The 27,370-nt window shown below is 44.4% G+C and overlaps 1 protein-coding gene across 3 annotated transcripts in view; it reads right to left on the bottom strand.

The window, feature by feature from the left end:
• The window catches only part of DDX4 (DEAD-box helicase 4), a 96,525-nt gene that overhangs the window by 38,305 nt on the left and 30,850 nt on the right, over window positions 1–27,370 (bottom strand). For all 3 annotated transcript variants that reach the window (XM_045022505.1, XM_045022507.1, XM_045022506.1), the window contains exons 7-9: window positions 16,188–16,283; window positions 15,764–15,841; window positions 617–658 (exon numbers count right to left, since the gene is read on the bottom strand). In XM_045022505.1, the coding sequence (XP_044878440.1) occupies window positions 617–658; window positions 15,764–15,841; window positions 16,188–16,283 (216 nt within the window). The remainder of the gene's footprint in view (window positions 1–616; window positions 659–15,763; window positions 15,842–16,187; window positions 16,284–27,370) is intronic.

Here is a 27,370-nt window from a genome sequence, read left to right as displayed (position 1 = left end):
TACCCTGTACTTTTAGCGTAGTATCTATTAAATAGCTAGTTTGCCCTGCCTGCACCCCAAACACTGCAGCCACATTGCAAACATTGGTCTAGTGTTTGAAAACCTAAAACAGAAATGGACTGAACTGATTAGAAATCAAACTGGCTACTATATTTTCATTATCCAAGATGAGCGAAATGCAATAGTAAGTAAGTAAGTAAGAGTGAAAAGTAAATTTACCTTTTTAAAAAAAGTTTCAGTTTTAATGAAGTTATTTGGTACAAAGTGGACAAGGAAATTTAAGACACCAGTGAAATGTAACTTGACAATGTCACTTTAAGATGCTTCTGCTAAATTCTAGCAATGCATCTTAATATTTTTGTTTTTCCTGCATTTAAGGAGCTCACAAGCACTTTCCAAAAAATGATAAAATAAATCTCAGTTTTTCAAGATAGATATTATCCATTTACAAACGAGGAAAACGAGGCATGGAGTGACATATGATTTGCCCAAGTTGTCAAAGAAAATGAGTATCAGAGCTAGGAATAAACGACCCAAACTTCCTGACTCCCTCCCTTCCTTTCAATTACTAGTTAATACACACAATTTTTGTATAACCAATATATAAGAAGCTGACCTTTGCTTCCAAATCCTCTGCTTCTATCACTGTCATTATCACCTGAAAAACAAAGGCAGAATTGTTTACATGTAATTGGTTGTAACAGTGCTTCACAGATCTTAATACAATATCTTAAAGCTGTTATGACTACAGGTTGCAGAAAGCAGGATCTCTTCCCAGTAAGAAAAATCTGGCAGTTGTTTTGTCAGTCCTTCATTATCCATCCACCCAGTAATTCTTTATGTAAGAATGTCAACTCCTGCTTTCAAGCAGCAAAGGCTAAAAAAAGAAAAATCAGTAACATGCAGTCCATAAACTCATTCCATGCCTTCTCTATTATAGTGTCTTTTAGGTCACAGTATCAGAGGGGTAGCCGTGTTAGTCTGGATCTGATGCATCCGACGAAGTGGGTATTCACCCACGAAAGCTCATGCTCCAAAATGTCTGTTAGTCTATAAGGTGCCACAGGACTCTTTGCTGCTTTTAGGTCATATATAGTTATGGGACAACAGAGAGGACTTACGGCTTGTCCAAACTACAAAACCCTTCACAACACAGTTATTCCAGTAGAGCTCTGTAGAAGAGACGCAGAATAAGCAGACCGGAGTTGTTGTTCTGCTGGCATAGCTACACCACATGCCAGGTAGAGAAGGGGCGTGAGTGGACGGGAGCTGAGGAAGCGTTGTTCCAGGTCGGCCATAAAAATATTGGCATATTGTGGGGCCATGCGGGTGCCCATAGCAGTGCCACTGATCTGGAGATATATATTGTCATTAAATTTGAAATAGTTGTGTGTGAGGATAAAGGCACAGAGCTCAGCAACCAGTTGTGCTGTGGCATCATCAGGGATACTGTTCCTGACAGCTTGTATTCCATCAGTGTGTGGGATGTTTGTGTAGAGAGCCTCTACATCCATGGTGGCTAGGATGGTGTACATATTTTGTTCACTAACATTTTTCATCCCAAAATGTCATTGAAGAGAACCAGTGGTCCACGCAATGTTAAATGTGTGGCAAATATCATGAGGGTCTCTTACTGAGAATAGAAAATATAGTACAACAATCATTAACTTGAACACCTACTAGAGTAGGGACCTCCCACCATTCTACGTCTACTACATTAAAAACTACTTTGATTATCCAAAGCATTTCAGATTACTCAACATCAAACTCCCCTAAGACACATGAATAAACAATTCTAACATGGAGAGTGGGTATAATAGGCAGCCAGGCCCCCAGCTGCAGAGTTTTAGGGGAAAATTTGTGTTTTATTATGCCCCACGCAGGGCGGCTGAGGAGATGGTATGTGCTATTCAGATTCCCTAGTTCATCGGTAATCTCCCTGGACTCCAGAGAGGTTACTGATGAATCCAAAAAGCTGAGAAGCAAGCACTGCCTCCTCAGCCACCCCAGAACGCTTGCTTCAAGTATCCAGTTGGAAAATAAACTGGAAGCTATAGCAACAGCTCGCCTTTCCATGCAGAAAGTTATTTTACAAGTTAAGCTAGACCTCCCCACCAAGAAGTTTTGCCTACTAGTATCCATACCAAGAATCACTGGAATGTTAAAATAACTGTATAAACTATTAGGAAAGAGTAAGTAGAAGCAGAGGGGTGGTGGTAGTGCATCAAGGATGCCATTACCTGGTTTAGTTATTGACGATTAAAGACAGACCCTAGAATATGTTCCTTCTATCTGATAAATCGCAAGATGGGGTGTAGGCAGGAGATCTGTCACTGACCACCAAATCAGACATAGGAACAGCATGTGAAACTCCTTAAATAAATCTATCTAAAATATATAGAAATAATTCTATGATCATGAGGGACTTCAATCTAGGGAGCATATGCTGCCACTTCTAAAATATCACTGGAGTGCCTAAAAATTATAGGAACACGAGTACTTGGAGCACCTTAAAGACTAACAAATTTATTTAAGCATAAGCTTTTGTGGGCTACAGCCCACTTCATTGGATGCATGCAGTGGAAAATACAGTAGGAAGATATAGATACACACACAGAGAACATGAAACAATGGGTGTTACCATACACACACTAACAAGAGTGATCAGTTAAGGTGAGCTATTACCAGCAGGAGAGAAAAAAACTTTGTAGTGGTAATAAAAATGGTCAACTACTGCAAATGGACAAGAAGTTGTCAAGAACAGTAGGGTGGGGGGATAAACATGGGGAAATAGTTTTACTTTGTGTGATGACCCATCCACTCCCAGTCTTTATTCAAGCCTAATTTAATGGTTTAATGATAGCTAGGAGTGCTGGTAGCGTAGGGTAATCCAGGAACCTATCCTTGCAACAAAGCCCATTGCCAACTCTGTCCACATATCTATTCAGGGGACACCATCGTAGAACCTAACCACATCAGCCACACTATCAGAGGCTCGTTCACCTGCACATCTACCAATGTGATCTATGCCATCATGTGCCAGCAATGTCCCTCTGCCATGTACATTGGCCAAACCGGACAGTCTCTATGTAAAAGAATGAAAGGACACAAATCAGACGTCAAGAATTGTAACATTCAAAAACTAGTCGGAGAACACTTCAATCTCCCTGGTCACTTGATTACAGACCTAAAAGTTGCAATATTACAACAAAAAAACTTCAAAAACAGACTCCAACGAGAGACTGCTGAATTGGAATTAATTTGCAAAAGGGACACCATTAAATTAGGCTTCAATAAAGACTGGGAGTGGCTGGGTCATTACACAAAGTAAAACTATTTCTCCATGTTTATCCCCCCCCCCACACACACACACAGTTCCTGACAGCTTCTTGTCAACTGCTGCAAATGGACCATTTTGATTACCACTACAAAAAGTGTCTCTCTCCCCCATTGGTAATAGCTTACCTTAACTGATCACTCTCGTTAGAGTGCGTATGGTAACACCCATTGTTTCTTGGGGGGGGGGGGCCACGCGCGTGTGTTCCTACTGTATTTTCCACTGCATGCATCCGATGAAGTGGGCTGTAGCCCATGAAAGCTTATGCTTAAATAAATTTGTTGTCTCTAAGGTGCCACAAGTACTCCTTGTTCTTTCTGTGGATACAGTCTAACACAGCTGCTACTCTGAAACCTAAAAATTATAGGTAACTTTCTAACACAAGAGTATTGACACCATCTTGTGGTAATTCTATACTAAACCTGATTGAGAGAGAGAGAAAAATAAATTGATCACGGGAATCAAAATTGATTGTTGCCTACATACAAGTGATCATGATCTATTTATGTGCAAACAGAATATAGTCCTATCCAGGAATAATTACTTGTACTTTAAAAACACAGATTTCTCAAAGCTGAAAACAATCTTGAGCAAAACTGAATGGGACAAAAAAAAAATAAAACAAAAGGCATGAATAGTAATTGGGAATTGTTTAAGTATGCTTTCAGTGCCTAAAAACAATTCCAAAATAATCACAAAACCAGCCACCTTTGGGTAAAATGACTAGTCTAGTCAAGAGGGGATGCAAAAGCAGCAATAATAAATCAAAAAATTATAATACATGGTAAAATGGGAAGCTGATACCAGTAGGTACAAATCAGCAGTTAGGACATGCAGACAATTGGTAAGGGAAACTAAAGGTATCAATGAAAAAGGTACTGCTAGTATATTTAAGGAGGAGGAATTCTTTAAATACATCAGTAACAACCAAATTCTAGCAATGGTATAGGTCTGATACTAGATAAAGATGGTAAAATCATCTATCATGATAAATAAAAGAAAATATTAAATTCATATATCTGTTCTGTATTTGGAAAGAAGGATAACAAATTAGTATTTTATAGGGGGAAATGAATACTACCTATTCCATCAGTGACCAGGGAGAATGTTAAACAGCAATTAAACATTTTTTAAAACGCAGTAATTTACATCCAAGAGCATTAAAAGAATCAGTCAGTTCTCTGAACCAATAATATTGGTTTTTAACAAATCCTTGAACATTGTGGAAGTTACAGAGCACTGGATAAAAGCAAATGTCATATCCATATTTAAAAAGGGTAAGCCCAGGTTAACTATAAGCCAGTTAGGGTATGTCTAAACTGCAATTTGACACCTGTGGCTGGCCCATGTCAGCTAACTCAGGCTTGCCCAACTTAGGCTAAGGTGCTGTTTAACTGTGGTGTAGACGTTCAGGCTCAGGCTGGCACCTGGTTCTAGGACCCTGTGAGGTGGAAGGGTCCCAGAAGTTGAGCTGCAGACGGAGCCCAAACATCTACACCGCAACTAAAAAGTGCCTTAGCCTGGCAAGCTTCAGTCAGCTGACCTGGGCCAGCCGCAGATGTTAAACTTCAGTGTAGACATAACCTTAGCCTCACTTCTATCCTAGGCAAAGGCTCGTATGGACACAATCAGTAAAGAATTAAAGGATGGCAGCATAATAAATGTCAATCAACATAGTTTTATGGAAAAATAGGTCTTGTCAAACCTCTTTTTTTTTAAATGAGATCACAAGCTTAACTTTATCAACTAACTCTTGACATAATATACTTTCATTTAGTTCTTCTGCATGACATTCTGATAAAAATTATAACTCTATAAAGTCAATATAGCCCATATTAAATAGGTTAAAAACTGGTTAAACAATAGTTTCCAAAAAGTAATCATAAAAGTGGGGAATTCTCAACCAATCGTGGTGTTTCTAGTGGAGTCCCATGGGAGCCATTCCTGGCCCAAAGTCAATCTATATCTTTATCAATTATGTGAAAGAAAATATAAAATCATTGTGGGTAGGATTTACCATTTTACCAATTTTTGTCATCTGCAAATTAATGATAGGGACAGGTCAGTTATACAGGCCAACCTGGACTGCTTGGTAAGATGGATTCATCAAAATATCAGGCTTTTTAACACAACCAAATACAAGGTCATACATCTAGGAACAAAGAATATAGCCACACATGCAAGATGGTAAAGAGTATCCTGGAATGCAGAGACACAGAAAAGGATTCCAGCCAAGAAAAATAAACTGAACATGAGCTCTCATTGAAATGCTGTAGCTAAGAAGGCAAACACAATCCTTGGTTGTATAAGCAAGGAATATCAGAGGAGTAGAGAGGTGTCATTCGCTCTGAATAGCAGAACCATTACTGAATACTGTATCCAGTTCTGGTGTCCATGCTTCTAAAAGGATGTTGGAAAACTGGAAAGGGTTCAAAGACTGGTTCTATAAGGCCCATCAGAATTACATTAAAGCTATAGGGCAGGAGACACTCCCAAATGCAGAGGATATACATGAACTAGTCCTTTTAGAAATTTTGAAACAAGAGGAATGAGAGACTGTGGTATATATTTAAAGCAAAGGTGTATAACTATCAGACAACAGTTTCCAAATCCAGTCACTGTCACGCAAAGTAACTAGAGTCCCTGGAGGACAAATACTCGGAGCTCCTTGTAAAATCTTTTCTTTGGCAACTAGACTAGAACTAGGAAAAATCTAAGAGGTGGGCCAACTGAGAGGGCACCAAGGAGCTCCTGAAAACAGAAGACGACCAGGGACTCAAGCAGTTAAAAGATATATAGGTCAGGATGTACAGATATTATCTGGTACAAATGAATTATCAACAAGTAATTTTTGACCCATCGTAAACTGGCCATCAGATACACCACTGCATTGATGAAGAAAAACAACAGAAGTCAAAGGGCATAGCCTGGAATTGAAAATGGGTTCGCAAAGTTGCAGGTTGGATTGGTGGCACAGGCACATGGGGACAGCCTTTGTTGTAGGACAATGAAAAATGCTGACACAAATCAGAAAGGCCGGGCCTCAATGCAGAAATGACCCTTGCACACAGTCAGCCTGGGCAGAACTAGTATTCGGCTAAACTTGTCTGCTCTCTTTCCCCTAGGATAAGTCTTAACTGAAAACCCCAAAATGTCCTCAGAAAAAGGAAAAATTGTTTCTGGTGAAATGAGGCTTGCAATGCTGTTCTTCACTAGCTTTTACCTAGACCAAATGAAGGAGGGCAACAGGATGGATGACAGAAAGGAACTTAAATCTATGGGAAGACCATTCATTTTGAGAGCCAATTTGTCCAATAGGGATTTTTAATTTGATGTGGAAAGCTTGAAAACTTTGAAATAAAGCTCTGTTAAAAGGGGGTGGGGTGGGGTGCACAGGAATGGAGCAGCCTAACTGAGAGTGAGGAAATTTTTTTGTTTTTTTATTTTTCTTTCCTTCTCTCTTCCTGTTTCCATCCTAGGATGCTGATGGTGTGTGTGTCATGGTACACCAAAGCCTCTTCTTGAAAACATGAACTAACCACTTCAAACGTGATAGAAACTCCCCTAACCTACTGGGCTATCCACCTCACAGTTGCAAAGTCTCTGCTGCTTCTGCAGCAGCTACAGCTTGGTTGCTCTTGCAGTCTATGACTTGCTCCTTGAAGACACAGAGGAATGCCTTTTTATTTTAATCATATGTATAGAAATAGAGGTGATACGTAGAGAGGGGAGGAGAGCAGGGCTGACCATGAACACTCACGTTTGAAACCACTTCCTCATAAAGCTCTAAGCTTAAAAGCCTTACTGAAGTAGCACACCTGTACCACAAAATGATATAGTCTCCTCCTGGGACTGGTACTCTGCTGCGTTTTCTCCTAGAACATAGGTTTTCTACAAGCTTCTGTCCTCCAAAACTCGTCTCCTTATTGGTCGGGCACCATGAAGAGGGATAAAAATTAAAAGTGCAATGGAAAAAAAGAGCGGGACAGAGGAACCACATGCTTCAAGTGGAGGCAAGACACCAGGGAGTTAGCAAGGCAGTCCCAGTTCTCTGAACAGCTTCATCAGCTGGCAATAAATTTTAACAGCTCACAGAGCACTTAAATAAACAATCAAATCTCACCCAAACTCTGGCTTGTGTATTTCCAATTATTGGAATCTCGCATCATAGTGATGCTTTTTCTTGGCAAATTGTTCTATGATACTGTTCCGCTCCAATCTTGCCGTCTCATCTTTCTCAGGTGCAAGGAAAGCAAGGTCACTCAGCTGTGTCTGACACAGTGCTGAATGCATTTGTGAGAGTCAACACAACATTTCCAGAAAAGCATCAAGAAAACTTGACATTATGAAATTCAAGTAGCTTTGGACTCCAAATGACAAACTAAACACCTCCACGGCATTTGCAAAGTAAGACATCTTGAAAGACTCATGAACCAAATCTAAAGAAAAATATGACTATTTTCCCATGAGTTTAAGAATTTCCTCCTTTGACTCTTCTAAAGCTATATTTTGAAGTCGCCAGGGATGGAGGAACCAAATAGCGTAGCTACCTGTTGAAATCCCTCACATTCAAATGTTAGTTCCCCAATCATATTGCCAAAACCTTGAAGCATTTGCCTTTGATGGTTATGCTTGACTTAACACAGAATCATGTGAAATTTTGTCATCCTTGCAGCATACATGTCTATTCCTGTGGCTTGGATAGACTGCATTTTCAAAACCCATTGCTTCCCACTGTTCTGAAATTCTTTTACAATTTCCTTCAGATCTGAGTTTGCTGAAATCATTCACCATGTTCTCAAATATCTGTAGGACTTGGAAAAAGGTAAATTTTCTTTGACTGAAGGATTCCAGAGACTGCAGTCCTGATAACTAAGCTCCCATGCCATAACAACAGATTGAGGAAGAACATCAAATCCAACAAGGACAGTTTGCTTTTTGCTCAAGGTGTGTCCTCACTCCTCCTGCATTGAGTGACAGTTTTATCTTCTAGGCATTCAACTATACTCTGAAAATTTACTATCATTGCCTCAGCGACTTTCATTTGAGTTGCCCATTTAGTCTTGCCGAGTACTTTAGATGTAAAGTGTAGAACTGATGAATGAAATTGTTTTTAATTGTTCACTTTATCAATGTAACTTCTCAGAGGGGTAGCCGTGTTAGTCTGGTTCTGTAGAAGCAGCAAAGAATCCTGTGGCACCTTATAGACTAACAGACGTTTTGCAGCATGAGCTTTCGTGGGTGAATACCCACTTCTTCGGATGCAAGCAGTGGAAATTTCAGGGGCAGGTGTGTATATATAAGCAAGCAAGAAGCAAGCTAGAGATAACGAGGTTAGATCAATCAGGGAGGATGAGGCCCTGTTCCAGCAGCTGAGGTGTGAAAACCAAGGGAGGAGAAACTGGTTCTGTAATTGGCAAGCCATTCACAGTCTTTGTTTAGTCCTGAGCTGATGGTGTTAAATTTGCAGATGAACTGGAGCTCAGCAGTTTCTCTTTGAAGTCTGATCCTGAAGTTTTTTTGCTGTAGGATGGCCACCTTAAAATCTGCTATTGTGTGGCCAGGGAGGTTGAAGTGTTCTCCTACAGGTTTCTGCATATTGCCATTCCTAATGTCTGATTTGTGTCCATTTATCCTTTTCCTTAGAGACTGTCCAGTTTGGCCGATGTACATAGCAGAGGGGCATTGCTGGCATATGATGGCATATATTACATTGGTGGATGTGCAGGTGAATGAACCGGTGATGGTGTGGCTGATCTGGTTAGGTCCTGTGATGGTGTTGCTGGTGTAGATATGTGGGCAGAGTTGGCATCGAGGTTTGTTGCATGGGTTGGTACCTGAGCTAGAGTTACTATGGTGCGGTGTGCAGTTGCTGGTGAGAATATGCTTCAGGTTGGCAGGTTGTCTGTGGGCGAGGACTGGCCTGCCACCCAAGGCCTGTGAAAGTGTGGGATCATTGTCCAGGATTTCACTAAGAAACTGCACCATCTACTCAGGACACTCCCTACACTAACACCGAAACAAATCAACATACCCTTAGAACCCCGACCAGGGTTATTCTATCTACTACCCAAGATCCACAAACCCGGAAATCCTGGATGCCCCATCATCTCGGGCATTGGAACTCTCACTGAAGGACTGTCTGGATATGTGGACTCTCTACTCAGACCCTATGTTACCAGCACTCCCAGCTATCTCCGTGACACCACTGATTTCCTGAGGAAACTACAATGCATTGGTGACCTTCCAGAAAACACCATCCTAGCCACCATGGATGTAGAGGCTCTCTACACAAACATCCCACACACTGATGGAATACAAGCTGTCAGGAACAGTATCCCTGATGATGCCACAGCACAACTGGTTGCTGAGCTCTGTGCCTTTATCCTCACACACAACTATTTCAAATTTAATGACAATATATATCTCCAGATCAGTGGCACTGCTATGGGCACCCGCATGGCCCCACAATATGCCAATATTTTTATGGCCGACCTGGAACAACGCTTCCTCAGCTCCCGTCCACTCACGCCCCTTCTCTACCTACGCTACATTGATGACATCTTCATCATCTGGACCCATGGGAAGGAGACTCTGGAAAAATTCCACCATGATTTCAACAGCTTCCACCCCTCCATCAACCTCAGCCTGGACCTATCTACACGGGAGGTCCACTTCCTAGACACCATGGTGCAAATAAGTGGTGGTCACATTAACACCACCCTATACCGAAAACCTACCGACCGCTATGCCTACCTTCATGCCTCCAGCTTCCATCCCGGGCACACCACAAGATCCATTATCTACAGCCAAGCACTGAGGTACAACCATATCTGCTCTAACCCCGCAGACAGAGACCAACACCTAGAAAATCTCCACCAAGCATTCTCAAGACTACAGTACCCACACGAGGAAATAAGGAAACAGATCAACAGAGCCAGATGTGTACCCAGAAGCCTCCTACTGCAAGACAAACCCAAGAAAGAAACCAACAGGACTCCACTGGCCATCACATACAGTCCCCAGCTCAAACCCCTCCAACGTATCATCAGGGATCTACAACCCACCCTGGACAATGATCCCACACTTTCACAGGCCTTGGGTGGCAGGCCAGTCCTCGCCCACAGACAACCTGCCAACCTGAAGCATATTCTCACCAGCAACTGCACACCGCACTATAGTAACTCTAGCTCAGGTACCAACCCATGCAACAAACCTCGATGCCAACTCTGCCCACATATCTACACCAGCAACACCATCACAGGACCTAACCAGATCAGCCACACCATCACCGGTTCATTCACCTGCACATCCACCAATGTAATATATGCCATCATATGCCAGCAATGCCCCTCTGCTATGTACATCGGCCAAACTGGACAGTCTCTAAGGAAAAGGATAAATGGACACAAATCAGACATTAGGAATGGCAATATGCAGAAACCTGTAGGAGAACACTTCAACCTCCCTGGCCACACAATAGCAGATTTTAAGGTGGCCATCCTACAGCAAAAAAACTTCAGGATCAGACTTCAAAGAGAAACTGCTGAGCTCCAGTTCATCTGCAAATTTAACACCATCAGCTCAGGACTAAACAAAGACTGTGAATGGCTTGCCAATTACAGAACCAGTTTCTCCTCCCTTGGTTTTCACACCTCAGCTGCTGGAACAGGGCCTCATCCTCCCTGATTGATCTAACCTCGTTATCTCTAGCTTGCTTCTTGCTTGCTTATATATACACACCTGCCCCTGAAATTTCCACTGCTTGCATCCGAAGAAGTGGGTATTCACCCACGAAAGCTCATGCTGCAAAACGTCTGTTAGTCTATAAGGTGCCACAGGATTCTTTGCTGCTTCTAATGTAACTTCTGTTCACCATTTCATTACACTTGTCTATATTGTAACTTCTGTTCACTGTTTGCCATATTATAATTCAAACCCCATTTTAAAATGCTCACTCCATTTTGTAAAAGCTTCCTCCAACCTTCATTTTTGCATATCCTGCTGCAACCTTATTAGTTTAGTTTAGATGTGTGAATGAGGTATGTATGGATGATGGAATCAACCTCCAGCCCCAGCCTGTTCTGATGAAATAGAGTTCAAACACTACCAGCTGAAGATGCAGACAAGAGCCCTAACAAAGTAAAAAGAGTCCACCCTAAAAAGAAAAGGTACAATAGAAGGAAGATCAAAGCCAAGTCCCAGGCTGAAAGTCACACCTGCAATTGATGAGTGATCAATCACCAAACCCAGAGGCAGTGTGACACAGCAAGACCTATAACCTCTGGATTCAAACTAAAGCCTACAAAAAGGATGGGTGAGATGGAAGATTTTGGAGGGTAACATTCTGCTGCCAACATGGAAGGGCATCGGTGCATGCCCAACAGAGACCCAGCTCGTCCTTGTGCCCAGCTAGCCGCCACAAGCTATGAACCCAAGCTGCAAAATCAAGCCACAAAGTCAAGCTATATTCAGGACTGGTAACTATGCAGCAGCTGCAGTGTGTGTGTGTGTGTACGTGTGTGTGTGTGTGTGTGTGTACGTGTGTGTGTGTGTGTGTACATATTAGTTATCATAATAAATGTGGCATCTTTGTCTTGCCCCCGAAAAGATCCTGTGTAGTTTTGTCTGTACAACAAACAGTGGTCTTTGTTCTTCAGAAGCCTGTTCAATTTAATCTGCTGCATCAATCCTGTCAACTTCTTTAGAGGCCTGAAGTACATCAAGTTCCTTTACTCTTTACAAAACTGTACTCTCTTGAGTAAGAGTTTGAAGATAAAGACGATTTTTAGACTTCAATAGTTTTTGCCCATTGATAGAGTCTGAAATATTTATATATTTCCTGCAAAGCTGTGAAGAAAACCTTCAGGTCTATACTGGCTTTACGTTCACCAGCATCAATCAAAACTAGGATAATCTGATGTCTGGGCAATGGTTATATGGTGCATACACTATCTCCCTTGCCTGAAAGATATTCTCTCATATTTGCTTGCAATCCCCCATGAGCTCTGGCCATAACACTAGCCATGACATCCCTGGCCAGACATGTATTTGGGGTTTAATCTATACTTGCAGAATAAAACATTAGTTAACTGATCAAACAAGGATTCAGCATCTGCCTCACTTACTGCTACAAAGCGCTCTTTTATATCCACTTTTCTTTTTATTCGATCAATATGAACAAAGTTAAGCAAAATGGCTATTTGATCAACATGGCTAATATCCATGGTTGCATCTGCAATGACAGTAAAAAGAAAACGGAACCTCTTTGCAACTAATAAGTATGTGTCTCCAAGTATCTGATGTTAAGAGACTTGTTCATCAGTAATTGTCTTGCTCAAGTACTTGATTCTCTTGGCGTCACTGATATGATGGGCAAAAGTTGTATTAGGTCTGGCAAGTAGCTTAAGGATGCTCAAGTAAACATCACAATTGTTGCTCTCCAGCACTCCATGGTGGCTGTGGAAGGACTAAAATTTTGACTGTGTCAAGCAATATTTTAAATATTTCTTGCCACTTCTTAATATTTTCAGATCTTTGTTTATCAAAACATGCATTGATACTATGATCCTATGAATATACTAAGCCACTGGATATGCAAACCTTCAAGCCGTGCATTTTTCATTCTGTAAATGAAAATGAAAAATGACAGTTTGTTTGGGCTGGCAAGGACCAATCATACAAGGATACGCAATCCTTCAGGTTATAAAGCTGAATCTTTAAAGTAACTTTTATCAGATGGGGACTTGAAACCTATTTCAGCAGGGAGACTGGTTTGTCCTGTTTCACTGCTGACCTGCTCATCTACAAGGCCTTTGGTTTTGTTCCCTTCAAGTTTGTCTACGGGTTTTAAACAATTAACCTACCAATCAGCTTTCAAATCTCACACCTGAGGCTTCAAATTCTGTAACAGGAATATACAAAGACACAGGGATATACAACACTTCCTAGAGAATCAACACAAACATAGGAAAATTACCAAAAATAGCTAATTCAAGATGGGAGTGGGGGAGAAAATCTTTCAGAAAAAGAATGTAGGGACTGAAGAGGAAGAAAAGAAAAAGTTTGTAGGCCCCAGACATCAAACCTGTGAAGTTCAGCCCTGGAACAGTAGCTAAAGACTATGGCTGCCAATAAATCACAGTTAACTCAAGCTAATAACTCAAAACAAATTAACTTGATTAAAAAATTAATCGCAATTAATCGCAGTTTTAATCACACTGTTAAACATAATAGAATACCAACTGAAATTTATTATACATATTTTTGGAGATTTTTGTACTTTTCGAATATATTCATTTCTATTACAACACAGAATACAAAGCGTACAGTGCTTACTTTATATTTTTTATTATAAATATCTGCACTATAAGGAAGATAAAAGAAATAGTGTTTTTCAATTCACCTCATACAAGTACTGTAGTGCAATCTCTCTCATGAAAGTGCAACTTACAAATGTAAGGTTTTTGTTACATAACTGTACTCAAAAATAAAAATGTAAAACTGCAGAGCCTACAAGTCCACTCAGTCCTATTTATTCAACCAACTGCTAAGACAAACAAGTTTGTTTATATTTATGTGAGATAATGCTGCCTGCTTCTTATTTATAATGTCATCTGAAAGCGAGAACAGTTCACATGACACTTTTGTAGCCAGCGTTCCAAGGTATTTACATGCCAGATATGCCACACATTTGTATGCCCCTTCATGCTTTGACTTTTTATCTAGTTACAGTGCAAATATTTGTAATAAAAAAATATAAGAAGTGACCACTGTACACTTTGTATCCTGTGTTGCAATTTAAATCAATATACCGTATATACTCGTTCATAAGCCAAAATTTTTTTAATAAAAAAGGGAAGCACCAGAGAAGAGGGTCAGCTTATGAACAGGTACAGAGAGGGAGAGATGGGACATAGCGCCTCCCCCAACAGAGGGAGCAAGGAGACACAGCACAACCAGCAGAGACAAAAGGGAAGAGGAGGTGGGGCCAGATTCTCTCCGCTTCTGGCCACACTGCTCTCCCCCGAGCCTCTGAAGCAGCTGCAGCTCCAGGGCTGCAGCAGTGCCACTTGGGCCCCCACCCAGAGCAGGCTGCGGCCATGCCGCCCAGCCCAGCCCGCTGGAATATGCTGCTGCCGCGCTGCCCGGTCGGAGCAGCCTACAGCCGCGCTGCCCAGCCTGCCGGAACAGCTCCAGCCAGGTCAGAGACATCCTCCCTTGGCCCTCCCCAGATAAGGTGGAAAGGGATGAGATGGAGAGAGTGTGGGGGTCCCAGGCTAGGGGTGGGGTCATGTGGGGGGTGGTCACAGGGGTTACTCCCCTGACTCCCAGCTTCTCCCCCGCCAAAAAATTTCCCCACCAGTTGCTGTCCCAGCCTGTCAGGGTAAGCAGCTGGCATGCCGGGACACTTTGTTTACTTAGGTTTACCTCCGTGCCTGCGGACGCTCGAGGTAAACAAACCATCTCGGCCTACCAGCAGCTTATCCTGATGACCCGGGAGCCAAAGTTTGCTGACCCCTGAATTATAGGGTCGGCTTATGAATGAGTTATACAAATTTTCCATTTTTAATTATCCACCTTGGCAGGGTCGGTTTATAAACGAACCAGCTTATGATAGAGTATATACGGTATTTGAAAATGTACAAAACACCCCAAAATATTTAAATAAATGGTATTCTATTATTGCTGAATAGTGCAATTAATCGTGATTTTTTTTTATCTAGCAATTTTTTTAATTGTTTGACAGCCCTACTCAACAGCAATGCTAATAATAGTTCTATTGTCTGATAATAAAGAATCAGACCACCAGCTCAGATATCCACCACCACCACAACCAATTGCTACACCCTGCTGAACAAACATTTTGAAAAACTGACTAAGCTAGTTGCCACCTACAATTTAAAGGCCTAAAACACTGATTCTCAGAGGACCCATAAATTTAAAGTACTAATTCTAAACCAGTGATCAGGAAGGTGCCGTTTCAATCTTTAGAAAGTGTTGAGTAGTTAAAGGAATCCAGCCTGCTTTTTTGGGGGTAGAGGACATCATCATTCCAATGAGCGATTCATGTATTCTAGTAAATAGAAACCAGCAGGGCTGGGAGTATACATGTAGTTGTGTAAACATATCCAATATCAGTAGCAACAAAATAATTCTATAACCTGGCTTCTGCATGTGATACCCCAGTTGCAGACACCCTGCTTTTCTCTTTAAAAAGAGGCAAGACTAAAAGCTTTGCAGACCCCACCCATGTCTGTTAGTTTATCTCTACACTTAAACACAGAAGAAACCTAAGTTAATACAATTGTAGGCTAAAGAATGTTTAGGGTTAGTGAAGAGGAAGAGAATGAGCCAAGGAGCAAGCAGCGCCAAATAAATCAAAAGAAAAGATTTAAAAATACTTTACAGAAAGTATAATCTTACCTGTAGGACCTCCAAACCCTCCTCTCCTAGAGATAAAGACGTTACCAGATTGCTGTCCTCGTTGCTCATTTTCAGTATCTGTAGTAATTCATACCCAAAGTAATCAGAAAGTAATTATACTAAGTGTTCAAGCCTGAATTAGCGATTTCAACTCAATGAACTAAAAAAAAGTGGCAATACCATCAAGTTATCATTTATAAAACTATATTCCTAAAAAAACTCCCACTCCACAATACCAGAAGTGAACCTGTTCATGTATATTTTAAGTTTCCATATATTTCTGAAGCACAAAGACCATTTCATTAACTTGTACCTTCATTTATTCCTCAAATCTTTTGGGAAAGCCCTCTGTCTACTCAAGTAGTAATTGAATTGAATTTTTGCTCCATGATGAATACAAAAATCTGGATGCCATACAACTTACTTTGACTTTGTCCAAATCCTCCACGGCCACCTCTGAAACCACCTGCAACACCTCTTCGTGTGCCAAGACTTTCTGAATAGCTTCCTTCCTGAAAACCTACAATACAGAATAATGGCAATTTAGCACCTTAGTTTACACTATTATTTTGCATCCACAGACTTCAAAGCACTTTTTAGAAAGGAGAATAAACATCATGATCCCAAAATTACAAGTGGGAAACCTTGGGTGTAGTGATTTGAAGTGACTTACCCACAGTCTCAAGAATCAGGTCCTTTTCAGTATGTTACTCTTTACATTCAAGCAAATTTATATAAAAGCTATTCCAGGAGAAAACTTGTTCATCTTAGCCTCTAAGGATAGAACAAGAAGCAATGGGCTTAAACTGCAGCAAGGGAGGTTTAGGTTGGACGTTAGGAAAAAGATATTCAGGTTCTCTAACCCATCCGCAGGCAGAAAGGCTGTGGACTTGTTGAAATCCAACACTGGAATCTTTGAGCAGTAGTTAGGTTGGACTTCTGCATGCTGACTTTCAAGACCAGATGCACCATAACTGCTAACACCTTGGTGAATGCCCTCAATGCAATCAATAGTCCAAAGGTGGCAACTCAATACTGAAAATGTTCATGACCTGCCACCAACCCTTAGGTACTTCATTTTGGAGGTCAAGAGATGCAAGTCAGTCCCCTGGATCCAGGGAGATAATCAAAGCAAGCAAGCATAATCATCCTGAACTTGATTTTCAATCTATGAACATGTTAAGCATCAAGTCCAAGATGTCATCCCCTTTTCTTTTTTGGGATGACAAAGTATTTGCTGTAGAATCCCCTCCTTAGGTATTGAGGTAAGATCCTTTCTTTCACTCTAAAAGGAGCAAGAGGACCTCTTGATGTAGCAGATCCTCATAAAACAGACCCTTGAAGAGAGATTGGGAAAGAGGGTTGGGAGCAGGCACAACATGAACCTGGACAGAGTATTCTGTTGTAATCGTATCCATAACTCACTGGTCTGAGGCGACACAGGAACATGTGTGCCTGACAAGGGCTAGATGGTCCCCAAAAGAAACTCAGTGGTTCTGGATCAATGGGAGTAAGTTTGAACCTTCTGACAGTCCTATCAAAACAAATGTAGATACAGAACATTGTGGGTTCTATATTATGTTTTGCTGGGATGGAGACTGCAATGAGTGAGCTGCAAAGGTTGTCTGTGTCCTCTGGAAACTGGAGAGGTGTGTTTCTGGAAGGGTCAGCTAGTCTTTGGTGACAGGAAGAAGATGGAGATGATCTTTATGAGATGTATAATTGTGGTCTGATGTGCTTTCTTTTAGGGACAAAGTGAAGACCCTGAGGAATCTAAGTTGCCTTGCAGTGCTTCAGTGTGTGAAGGGTTTCATAAGTTTTGGAGCTGAACAACACCGATCCTTCAAAGGGCAAGTCCTCCACTGTAAATTGCACCTGCAGGTTAAGCCCCACCCTTGCAGCCACAAACTCTTCCCAACTACACCTCTAGTGACCGAGAAAGATACTGTATGCAACACATCCAGCCCAGCTGAGAAGCTGGTCTTGGCAATTAGATGGCCTTGTCTTCCCTTTGCATCTGCTAGTAGCTTGTTCATAAAACACATGAATTTTTCAATTCAATTCAGGAAGTCATACTTGCCCATCAGGCCTGGTAATTTTTAATACAGCATTGCAAACTAGTGGCCAAATAAACCATCTTTTAGGATCACAATCTTTTATTCTGATGTGTATGATGGGTTGATATACTGATTAATCAATCTGAGACCAGTGATCAATAAAGGTTCGGTCTCCTGAAGGCTACAGCATCCGGAGTATTTTCATCAATGTCATTAAAATGAGAGACCCTAGAAGTACATGAGAAACTGCAATTTATCAGAAGTCCCTTTATTAACATATCTACCAAGCAGATAAGCAATCCCACAAACAATGAAATACAGGAGCAGAGAGAGAATAAGCCAAAAGGTGTTCAGCCCTACAACTGGTATCCATCACATCTCCTGCTAGGGGACCCCAAGTACGAGTCATTATCTTCCTCATTAGTCATCATTACCATCCTCACCTGTAGTTGTCATGCTAGCATCTCCCCAGGTGTTCCCCCACAGCAGAGAGGCTGGGCAACACCTTATCCTGAGTTACTCTTATGCCTACAAAGGCTCATACATATGTGTAAGGGTTCCAACCCTCTTTTCCTTATCTATACTTCCACATACCACTCATTTAGGAGTGTCCCATTTTCATAGGCTACCTTGTGAGTCCCTTCTTTGCTCATTAACATTTACATCAAATAGTTACCATTGCAACTTGTGGTCAAGCTAAAATTCTCTAACATATTACTACTGATCATATTGGGATATAAAACAGTTACTTACCTCTCATAACTACAGTTCTTCGAGATGCGCTGCTCATGTCCATTCCGATAGGTGTGTGCACGTGCCACATGCATGATTGCCGGAAAGTTTTTCCCTAGCAGTATCCGTTGGGTCAGCTGTGGAGACCCCTAGAGTGGCGTCTTTATGGCGGTGTATATATGTCCTTGACAACCTGCTCAGTTCCTTCTTGCCGGAGTACTCCGACAGAGGGGAGGCGGGCAGGATTTGGAATGGACATGAGCAACACATCTCTAAGAACAGTTACGAGAGGTAAGTAACCGTTTTTTCTCCTTTGAATGATTGCTCATGTGCATTCCAATAGGTAACTTCCAAGCAGTTACCCTGGGGGAGGGGTCGGAGTTCACCTAATCGCTAAGTGCAGGACAGCTCTACCAAACCCAGCATCATCCCTCACCTGCTGGGTAATGGCGTAGTGGGAAGTGAAGGTATGAACTGAAGACCAGGTTGTTGCCTTGCAGATATCCTGGATAGGAACCTGCGCCAGGAATGGTGCGGATGCCACCTGAGCTCTGGTAAAGTGCACTGTAAGCGGAGGGGCTGGAACTTTAGCCAGGTCATAGCAAGTCCTGATACAAGACGTGATCCATGACGAGATGCACTATGAGGAGATTGAGAGCCCCCTTGTTCTTTCAGCGATAGCAATAAAGAGCTGCGGTAACTTACGAAACGGCTTTGTGCGTTCAATGTAAAATGCTACGGCAAGTGTAACATTCAAGAATGGAACATGTGCTCCCTGTTAGTGGTATGGGGTTTAGGAAAGAACACAGGTAAAAATATATCCTGGTTCACATGAAACTGGGAGACCACCTTAGGCAGGAACGCAGGATGGGGACGTAGCTGCACCTTGTATTTATAAAATACCGAGGTTGTCGGCCAGCTCGTTCTGCGCTCCCGGAAGGTGCGACACCTGCAGGTGAATGGAGTAGACGATAAAAAGGTCCCACAGCACAAGGGATTCCCAACAGAGGGGAGAGGAGCAAGCACCACCCTGTTTGTTTATATAGAACATTGCTGCAGTATTGTCTGTGAGCACTGATACGTACATGCCCTGAAGATGGGCCTGGAACGCTTGGCATGCCAAGCAAACCGCCCTCAGTTCCCTCACGTTGATGTGCAGTGATAGCTCTGCATGAGACAGAGGCCCTGGGCTCTGATATTGCCCAGATGCACTCCCCAACTAAGCGCCAAGGCATCCATGACCAAGAAGAGCGTAGATTTGGGTTTTGCAAAGGGTACTCCCACATAAACCAGCTGTGGTTGCAGCCACCAATGGAGAGTGGAGAACCTGAGGCAGGCGGGTCACTATTGAGTCCAATGAGTCCCTGCCTGGTCTGTACACCTGCACTAACCACACCTGGAAGGGCCGAAGGCGCAGCCTGGCATGCTGTACCACGTATGTATAGGCTGCCATGTACCCCAGTAGTCCCATACAATTTCTGGCCACGGTTGTAGGGAAGTGGAGTAGGGTCTCAATAATGTCCATGAGTCCTTTGAAATGCAGTTCCGGAAGGTACACCCTTGTGTGCGTGGAGTCCAAGAGAGTGCCGATGAACTCTATTCTTTGTGTGGGGGTCAATGTGGACTTGGGCTCGTTCAATACAAGTCCCAACCTGTGAAATGTAGCCCGGGCCAGGGATACGTGCTCCACCACATGTGCTTGGGCCTCAGCCTTTATGAGCCAGTCATCCAAATATGGGAAAACTTACACCTGGCGCCTGCGGAGAAAGGCCACCACTACCGCCATACACTTGGTGAACAGCCAGGGGGCCACTGAAAGGCCAAATGAGAGCACCCTGACCTGGTAGTGCTGGCCACTGGCCACAAATCTGAGAAAGCATCTGTGGGCTAGGATAATAGCAATGTGAAAGTATGTGTCCTTCAAGTCAAGGGCAGCATACCAGTCTCCCGGATCCAGGGAGGGAATGATGGTGACCAGAGAGACCATGTGAAACTTCACCTTTTTTATTAATGTGTTGAGGTCTCGTAGGTCCAGGATAGGCCAAAGCCCACTCTTGGCCTTGGGAATGAGGAAATAGTGGGGGTAGAACCCCTTGCCCCGGAATTCCTGAGGAACCTCCTCTATTGCCCCTAGAGCTAGGAGCGATTGCATCTCTTGTAAAGGAGTTGTTCATGACAGGGGTCCCTGAAGAGGGACAGGTAAGGGGGGGGTTGGAGGGCAGAAGGGAACAGAATTGGATAGAATATCCCACCCCTACCATGCTAGAGGACCCAGCGGTCTGATGAGATCTGAGACCAAGCATGGTAGAAGTGGGAGAGCAGATTCACAAAGGGGAGAGAAGGATCCAAGATGGCGACTGATGCGCCGTCCTTGGGCGCATCTTCAAAAGTTAGGCGTGGAGCTGGGGGGCTGTTTGGCTGAACCCTGGCCTTGGCCCAAGGAGGACTGCGGTGGGTGCCTCCTATTATTTATGCCCCTCCTCCTGGGTGGATCTCATCAAGGAGGCCTCGGGTAGAAGCGGGACAGGGGCTGAAGTCTAAAGGGCTTTCTGTGAAGCGCTGGGGCGTGTAGCCCCAGAGACTTTAGAGTCGCCCGAGAGCCCTTTAGGCTGTGCAGGCGCGTGTCCATGTTCTGAGCGAACAGGCCCTCACAGTCAAAGGGGAGGTCTTGTACGGTATTCTGGACCTCTGGCAGGATACCCGAAACCTGGAGCCACACACTGCGCCTCATTGCTATGGCGGTGGCCATGGTTCAAGCCGCAGAGTCCACTGCGTCCAGTGCTGCCTGGAGGGCGGTCCTAGATACTGCTCTACCCTCCTTCCAGGAGCGCACCAAACTCCTTGCAAAAGTCAGCCGGGATAAATTCCTGGAACTTAGCCAACTAGCTCCAGGAATTAAAGGCATATCGGCTAAGCACTGCCTGCTGATTTGCTACTCGAAGCTGGAGCCCACGAGTTGAATAGACTTTATGGCCAAAGAGATCCAGCTTCTTGGCGTCATGTGACTTAGGTGCGGGTCCTGGTTGTCCTTGCCGCTCCTTGTGGTTTGCTGCATCAAACCAGCAGAGTCCCCAGTTGGGGGTGGGTAAAAATGTGCTCATAGCTCTTTTGCGGCACAAAGTAGTGTCTCTCGACCCATTTAGCCATTGGTGGTATAGAGGCTGGGGTTTGCCAGAGCACCTTCGTGGTGTTCTGAATTGTCCTTATGAGGGGCAAAGCTACTCTAGAAGGACCCTCGAGAGTGAGGATGTCCACGATCAGATCGGAGTTCTCCATAACCTCCTCTGCCTGGAGGAGAAGGTAAACTATCACCAATGGATACCAGGGGCCACCAAGACCTGCTTAGGAGGGTGGCAGAATGGTGGAGGTGCCCACCACCACCTCATCTGGCAAGGAGGAGGAAAAGGTTTCCCAGATGGGGTCTTCCTGCCTCTCAGGTTCTCTGGAGGTCGGGTCAGGTACCGTGAAGCTCCCTGTGATTGGAGGTTCAGGTGCCACCAACGTCAGTGGAAGAGGGGCTGTGCTTGTCTGTGGCTGTTCAACAGCCCTGTCCCGTACTGGGTCCTCAGGGGCCCTAGAGGTGTAGTGTGCCATTGATGTCGCTGATGGAGGGGCACAGGGGGCCGATACCACTGATACTGGCCTAGAGCCCTGACCCTGAGCCTGGTGGTAGGCCCAAAAAGGCTATTGCACTGGGCCCTGCCGCTGGGGTGGCCAACTGACGGCTGGTGCTGGTTGTTCTGCTGGCCTACAATGCCGGGATCAGTGCTGGGACGGGGAGCGGTAGTGGCTGTTGCGGGACACAGATGATTCTGCCTCTGACGAGCATTCTGTACCTGACCATGAGGGAGCGGAGCCAGACAGTGCCGGGGAGCAGTAGCAAGGAAACAGAGATTGGCGCCACAACATCATGAGTTCCCCCCTCTGATGATGAATCAATGGTGGTGCCACCATGGGTGCTGCCCTTGGTGTGGTGTCATAATCGTCCACGGTGCTGGGCATTACACTGCAGTCGGCACCGGGGCCGGTGCCACTGGTGGTGCCTGAGTTTGCAAAGTCAGGCCCTGCACCCGCAGGACCGGGTACTATGCTGTCATGGCAATGAGGTCTCGAGCCGCCTCATGCGCGTCCAGAGTGGAGGGGAGATCAAGCTCTTCCTCCAAATCGTCCCAGGTAGGAAAGTCCATTCTCACTGAACTCAACGGCTTTGCAACTGGAGCCAGAGTCAATGGCGCTGGTTCTTGGGGACCAGATCAAGGGTGTCCTGCCAGAGGATACGCCCCACTGGAATCCCTCCTCAGCTTTCTGACAGGGAAAAGTCCCATCTGGTTTCTTCTTCTTATGCAGCACCAGGGACCACTGCAGTAAACGGGGCCACTGCGTGGCACTGGCCTTCCAGGCCAGGGAGCAGTGCCAGTGCTCCCTGGTGAAGTTCTTCCTCGGTGCTGGGACATCCCGCACTGAGGCCGGTGTGCTGCGCACCGAGGATGCTGGTGTCAGCTCAGGCTGTGGTTGAAGGGCCAACTCCACCAAGAGGTGCTTCAGATGATAGTTCCGATCCCTCTTAGTCTTGGGTCTGAAGCTCCTGCAAATAGAACCCTTATCTGTCTGATGGCCCTCCCCAAGGCAATTGAGTAAAGCAGCTCGCAGATCACTTGTTGGCACAGGTTTTGCATACCTCTTGCACGCCTTAAACCCCTGCAACTGAGGCATGCCCTGGCACTGGGGAGAGTAAAACAGAGGGAGGGGGAGCCCCTCTAAGTAAGCTAAACTAATCTACGACAACTAACAACTATCAAACTATTTACACAGAAATAAGGGAACCACTAGGTAAGGCACTTGGCAGAAGCAAGAGACTGAGCTGTTTCAACGACCGTCATGGGCGGTAAGAAGGAGTTGAGCAGCCGGCAGGTTGGCAGGGACATATACACACCACCATGAAGGCCCCACTCTAGGGGTCTCCACAGCCAACCCGACAGGAAAAGATTTCCAGCAATCGTGCACGCGCACACATACCTATTGGAATGCACATGAGCAATCACTCGAAGAATAACTGATACACCAGGACATTCTCCAGTCTATTGTTGCACAGCTTCCAGAACCTCAGCACTTCATCTTTCACTGTAATTTTATATTTTACTGATACAGGGATCTCAGTCAACTAATCATGCCAACCTGTTTCAGCCCTGAGGCCTATGGCCAAGCTACATATCTTACAGACCTAACGCCTGTAGACCTTGTGTTACAGCCTTGTATTACTTACACAACTAATATACAATCATCAGTGATACAAACTTATTGGTCCTATATCCCTGTAGTGAAAGTCAAATCTAATCCATTACTCATACATTGATCACATATTGTATTTAGCTGCAGATATGACTTTTCATTAGCAGCTATCACTACTACTGAGGACAGTGCTGCATAATTATAAAATAACTCAGCCCCTTCCTCTCAACATTTGATATTTTGTCTGCTTTGTAGGCAGCAGGGGCACTATAGATGGTGTCAGCCAGATCACTTGTGCAGGGTCCATAATAGCCTCATTCATCAGAAGTGCTATCCTTCTCTGAAAAAACAGATTGTTGAATATCCATTAGTTTATGCATAGTTTCCTGGATCTCCTCCACTGGGATTTGTAAGGAATCAGACTGAGTCCTGAAAACTCTGAAAGTCATCCCACTGAGGCATACTGGGGATGAAAAGGAAATCATAGTGGTTCCCAATAGATCCACCAAGGAAGAAACTGTGTTTGGTACATCCTAACACTGGGAATAAGGCTGAGCAGGTGGAAGTTCAGAGGCAGACTGCATAGCCAGGGCCTTAGGAAGAGTATTAGAACTATCCAGACCAGCCTTTTGTTACCCTTTCTGCCAGGGGAAGACCAAGGCCTCCCAGTATGGCACATTGACAGATGGATAAGGGCCTGGTGGATATGGTGTTAAACTACGTCCCACATCCAGGACCTGGTGCGCAAGAGTATGTGTCTCACAATGAGTACTTTGATCCCTTATTCAAAACCAAATAAAGGTGGAAGAGAACTACTAGAAGAATAATTATGGGAGTTTTCCATTCCTTGCCTATTGTCTGACACCAGAGAGGAAGCTGACAAGAAGGAACATATCCACTAAGTAGGTCCCATAGACACGGGCACTGATGGCAGCACCATCAAGGCACTCTGGGCCACAGGTTGTGAAGCCTATGAGGGTAGTTCTGGCATCAATGGAGATTCCAGCTCCGGCGGCATACCAAGGTCCATCGATGTCAAATGTCAATGGTGCCCCATGGCACTGAGGCAGAGATGATGCCATGGTGTCCCCCAGGCCAGTATAGATGCTGAAGTCTGTGGCACTGGATGCAGTGGCATCAAAATACCCTTTGGCCTCCAAAGAGCCATCATCAGTCTTCGATAAAGCAGCTTTCAGCAGTGGCACTCTCAATAACTAATCCAAGTATAGTCTGCTTGGGCCAAGGACTCCACACAGTCATGAGGTCAAGCTTCAGTATAACCACATAAGACCATGAAGTCTCAGAATTGGAGAAAGAGGGTAAAGCTCTTCTTTAAGCTCTTTGTTTGGAATCTATTCCTGGGACTCCTTGTGACCTATTCAATTTCTGAGAGTGTCTTGTCAGATTTGGTTGATCTTGGAAACAGGACTGAAGATGAAGCACTGTGAGTCAGCACCCACACTCTTCAGAACAAAGATCATGTTTTGGAGGGTTAGTGGGTTTTTTGTGGGGGGGAGGGGGAAGTGCCCTCTTGTGATCCAGGGTTCAATGCCAGCCTCATGGACTTGCCCATTAAGTGGATTTGTAACTGGGTTGTGATGATTTTCCTTGGATCAACTAGTTATTCCTTGTTTTCTGAGGCAAGCAACCACCACTACTAGGCATTTGTTGAAAACCCTTGTGAATGTAGACAAACTCAAGAATCAGACCCTAAACTGATAAGGTTTCAAGAAGGATAAAACCACTAAGTACTTTATGCACAGCGATATGAAAGCAAACATGCAGGTCAAGAGCCGCAAACCAGTCCTGTGGCTGTAATGAAGGAATTATGAAGGATAGAGTTACCACTCTGAACCTGATGCAGCAAATGAAGGCATTAAATGGCCTCAGCTCCAAGACAGGGCAGCATCCTTTTTTCTTGAGGATTAGAAAACAACTGGAATAAAACCCCTTCCCTCTGTACTGAAGCAGTACTTCCTTTACTACTGCCAGAGAAAAGCAATTCCACTTCCTGCTGAAATCGTCTCTTTGAAAGGGAGTCTCTGAACAGAGACAGAGAAGGGAGTGGGCGATCGGGCTAGAATTGTAGGAGGTATATCCTTCTTTCTATAACCCAGACATCTGATGCTACCACGTTCCATGTTGAAAGGCTGCCTCCAAATAGAGAGTGGATGAAGATTAAAGATCCATCTCCATCGTTGTACAGCAGTGGTCTCCAAACTTTATGCCCAAGATCACTTTTTGAATTTAAAGGCAACCCAGGATCTACCCCACCCCTTCCCCAAAGCCCTGCCCTGCTCACTCCATCCCCCTGCTCGCCATCGCTCGCTCTCCCCCACCCTCACTCACTTTCAGCAGGTTGGGGTAGAGGGTTGGGGTTCAGGAGGGGGTGCAGTCTCTGGGCTGGGGCCAAGGAGTTGAGATGCAGCACGAGGTGAGGGGTGCAAGCTCTGGGAGGGAGTCTGGGTTTAGGAGAGGGCTCCAGGCTGGGGCAGAGTGTTGGGATGAAGGAGGGGGTTGCGGTGCAGCCTCCTGTGGGATGGCACTTACCTTGGGTGGCTCCTGGTCGGCAGCAAAGAGGAGCTGCCACTAAGACAGGCTCCCTGCCTAGCCAGGCCCCACGCCGCTCCTGGAAGGGGCCAACACGGCCCTAAAGTCCCAGACAGGGGGGCAGGTGGCTCCGCACACTGCCCCTCTCTGCAAGCACCGCCCCCAAAGGCCACAGCTCCCCATTCCTGGCCAACGGGAGCTGTAGGGGTGGTGTTTGCAGGCAGGAGCAGCGTGCAGAAGGAGACCCCTGCTGCCGGGGCCGCATGGGCCACTTCCGATAGCAGCTAGACTGGGGCGGGCAGGGAGACTGCCTTACTGGCAGCCCTGCTGTGCTACCGGAGATCGCGATCAATTGGGAGATTCTCTAGGATCGACCAGTTGGTGACTACTGTTATAGAGCACCTCTAGACCAATCGGCAAAGTGATTGCTTCAAAGTGGTGGCAGGACGGGGTGTGGATGTTGAGGCCAAAGGACTCCTCTTTTGAAAGCATAATCTCCTTCCATGGAGGGTCAGTGGATGTGATAGAGGCTATTACCCAGTATCTTTTACTATGTGGTGCAGGGCAGCTTTCCCTGCTTCCTTCTAGGAGTTAGTGTATATATTCCAAGAGAACAAAGTGCAGCCCAGGAGTCCTTGAACAAATGAAAAGAGCAGGACCCTCAAAGAGAAAAATGTTCCACCACTGACTGTATCTCCCTTGTGATGCTGGAAGATGCAAGTAAAGCATCCCGGCTCCAAACAATTGAAATTTTCATGGAATGGAATGTGGTGTGAGAGGCATTCAGAACTTCCTGAAGGAATGTCCTGGTTATCCACTGTACCTCAGAAATCAAAAATTTAAATTCTGCCATGCCTCTTGCAATAGTTTGTCAACAAAATCCAGGAACTTATAATAGCGGGATATGATTATATGAGCTAAAAACACTTGGTAGTTAGTGATCCTAAATTATATGCTGGCTAATGATTAACACCTAACAAATCAAACTGTTTTGGTTCTATATCCCAGTGGTTCTCAACCTTTCCAAACTACTATACCC

This window comes from Mauremys mutica, chromosome 6 (assembly GCF_020497125.1).
Source record: "Mauremys mutica isolate MM-2020 ecotype Southern chromosome 6, ASM2049712v1, whole genome shotgun sequence".
NCBI lineage: Eukaryota > Metazoa > Chordata > Testudines > Geoemydidae > Mauremys > Mauremys mutica.
This window is presented reverse-complemented; position numbering and strand designations above follow the sequence as displayed.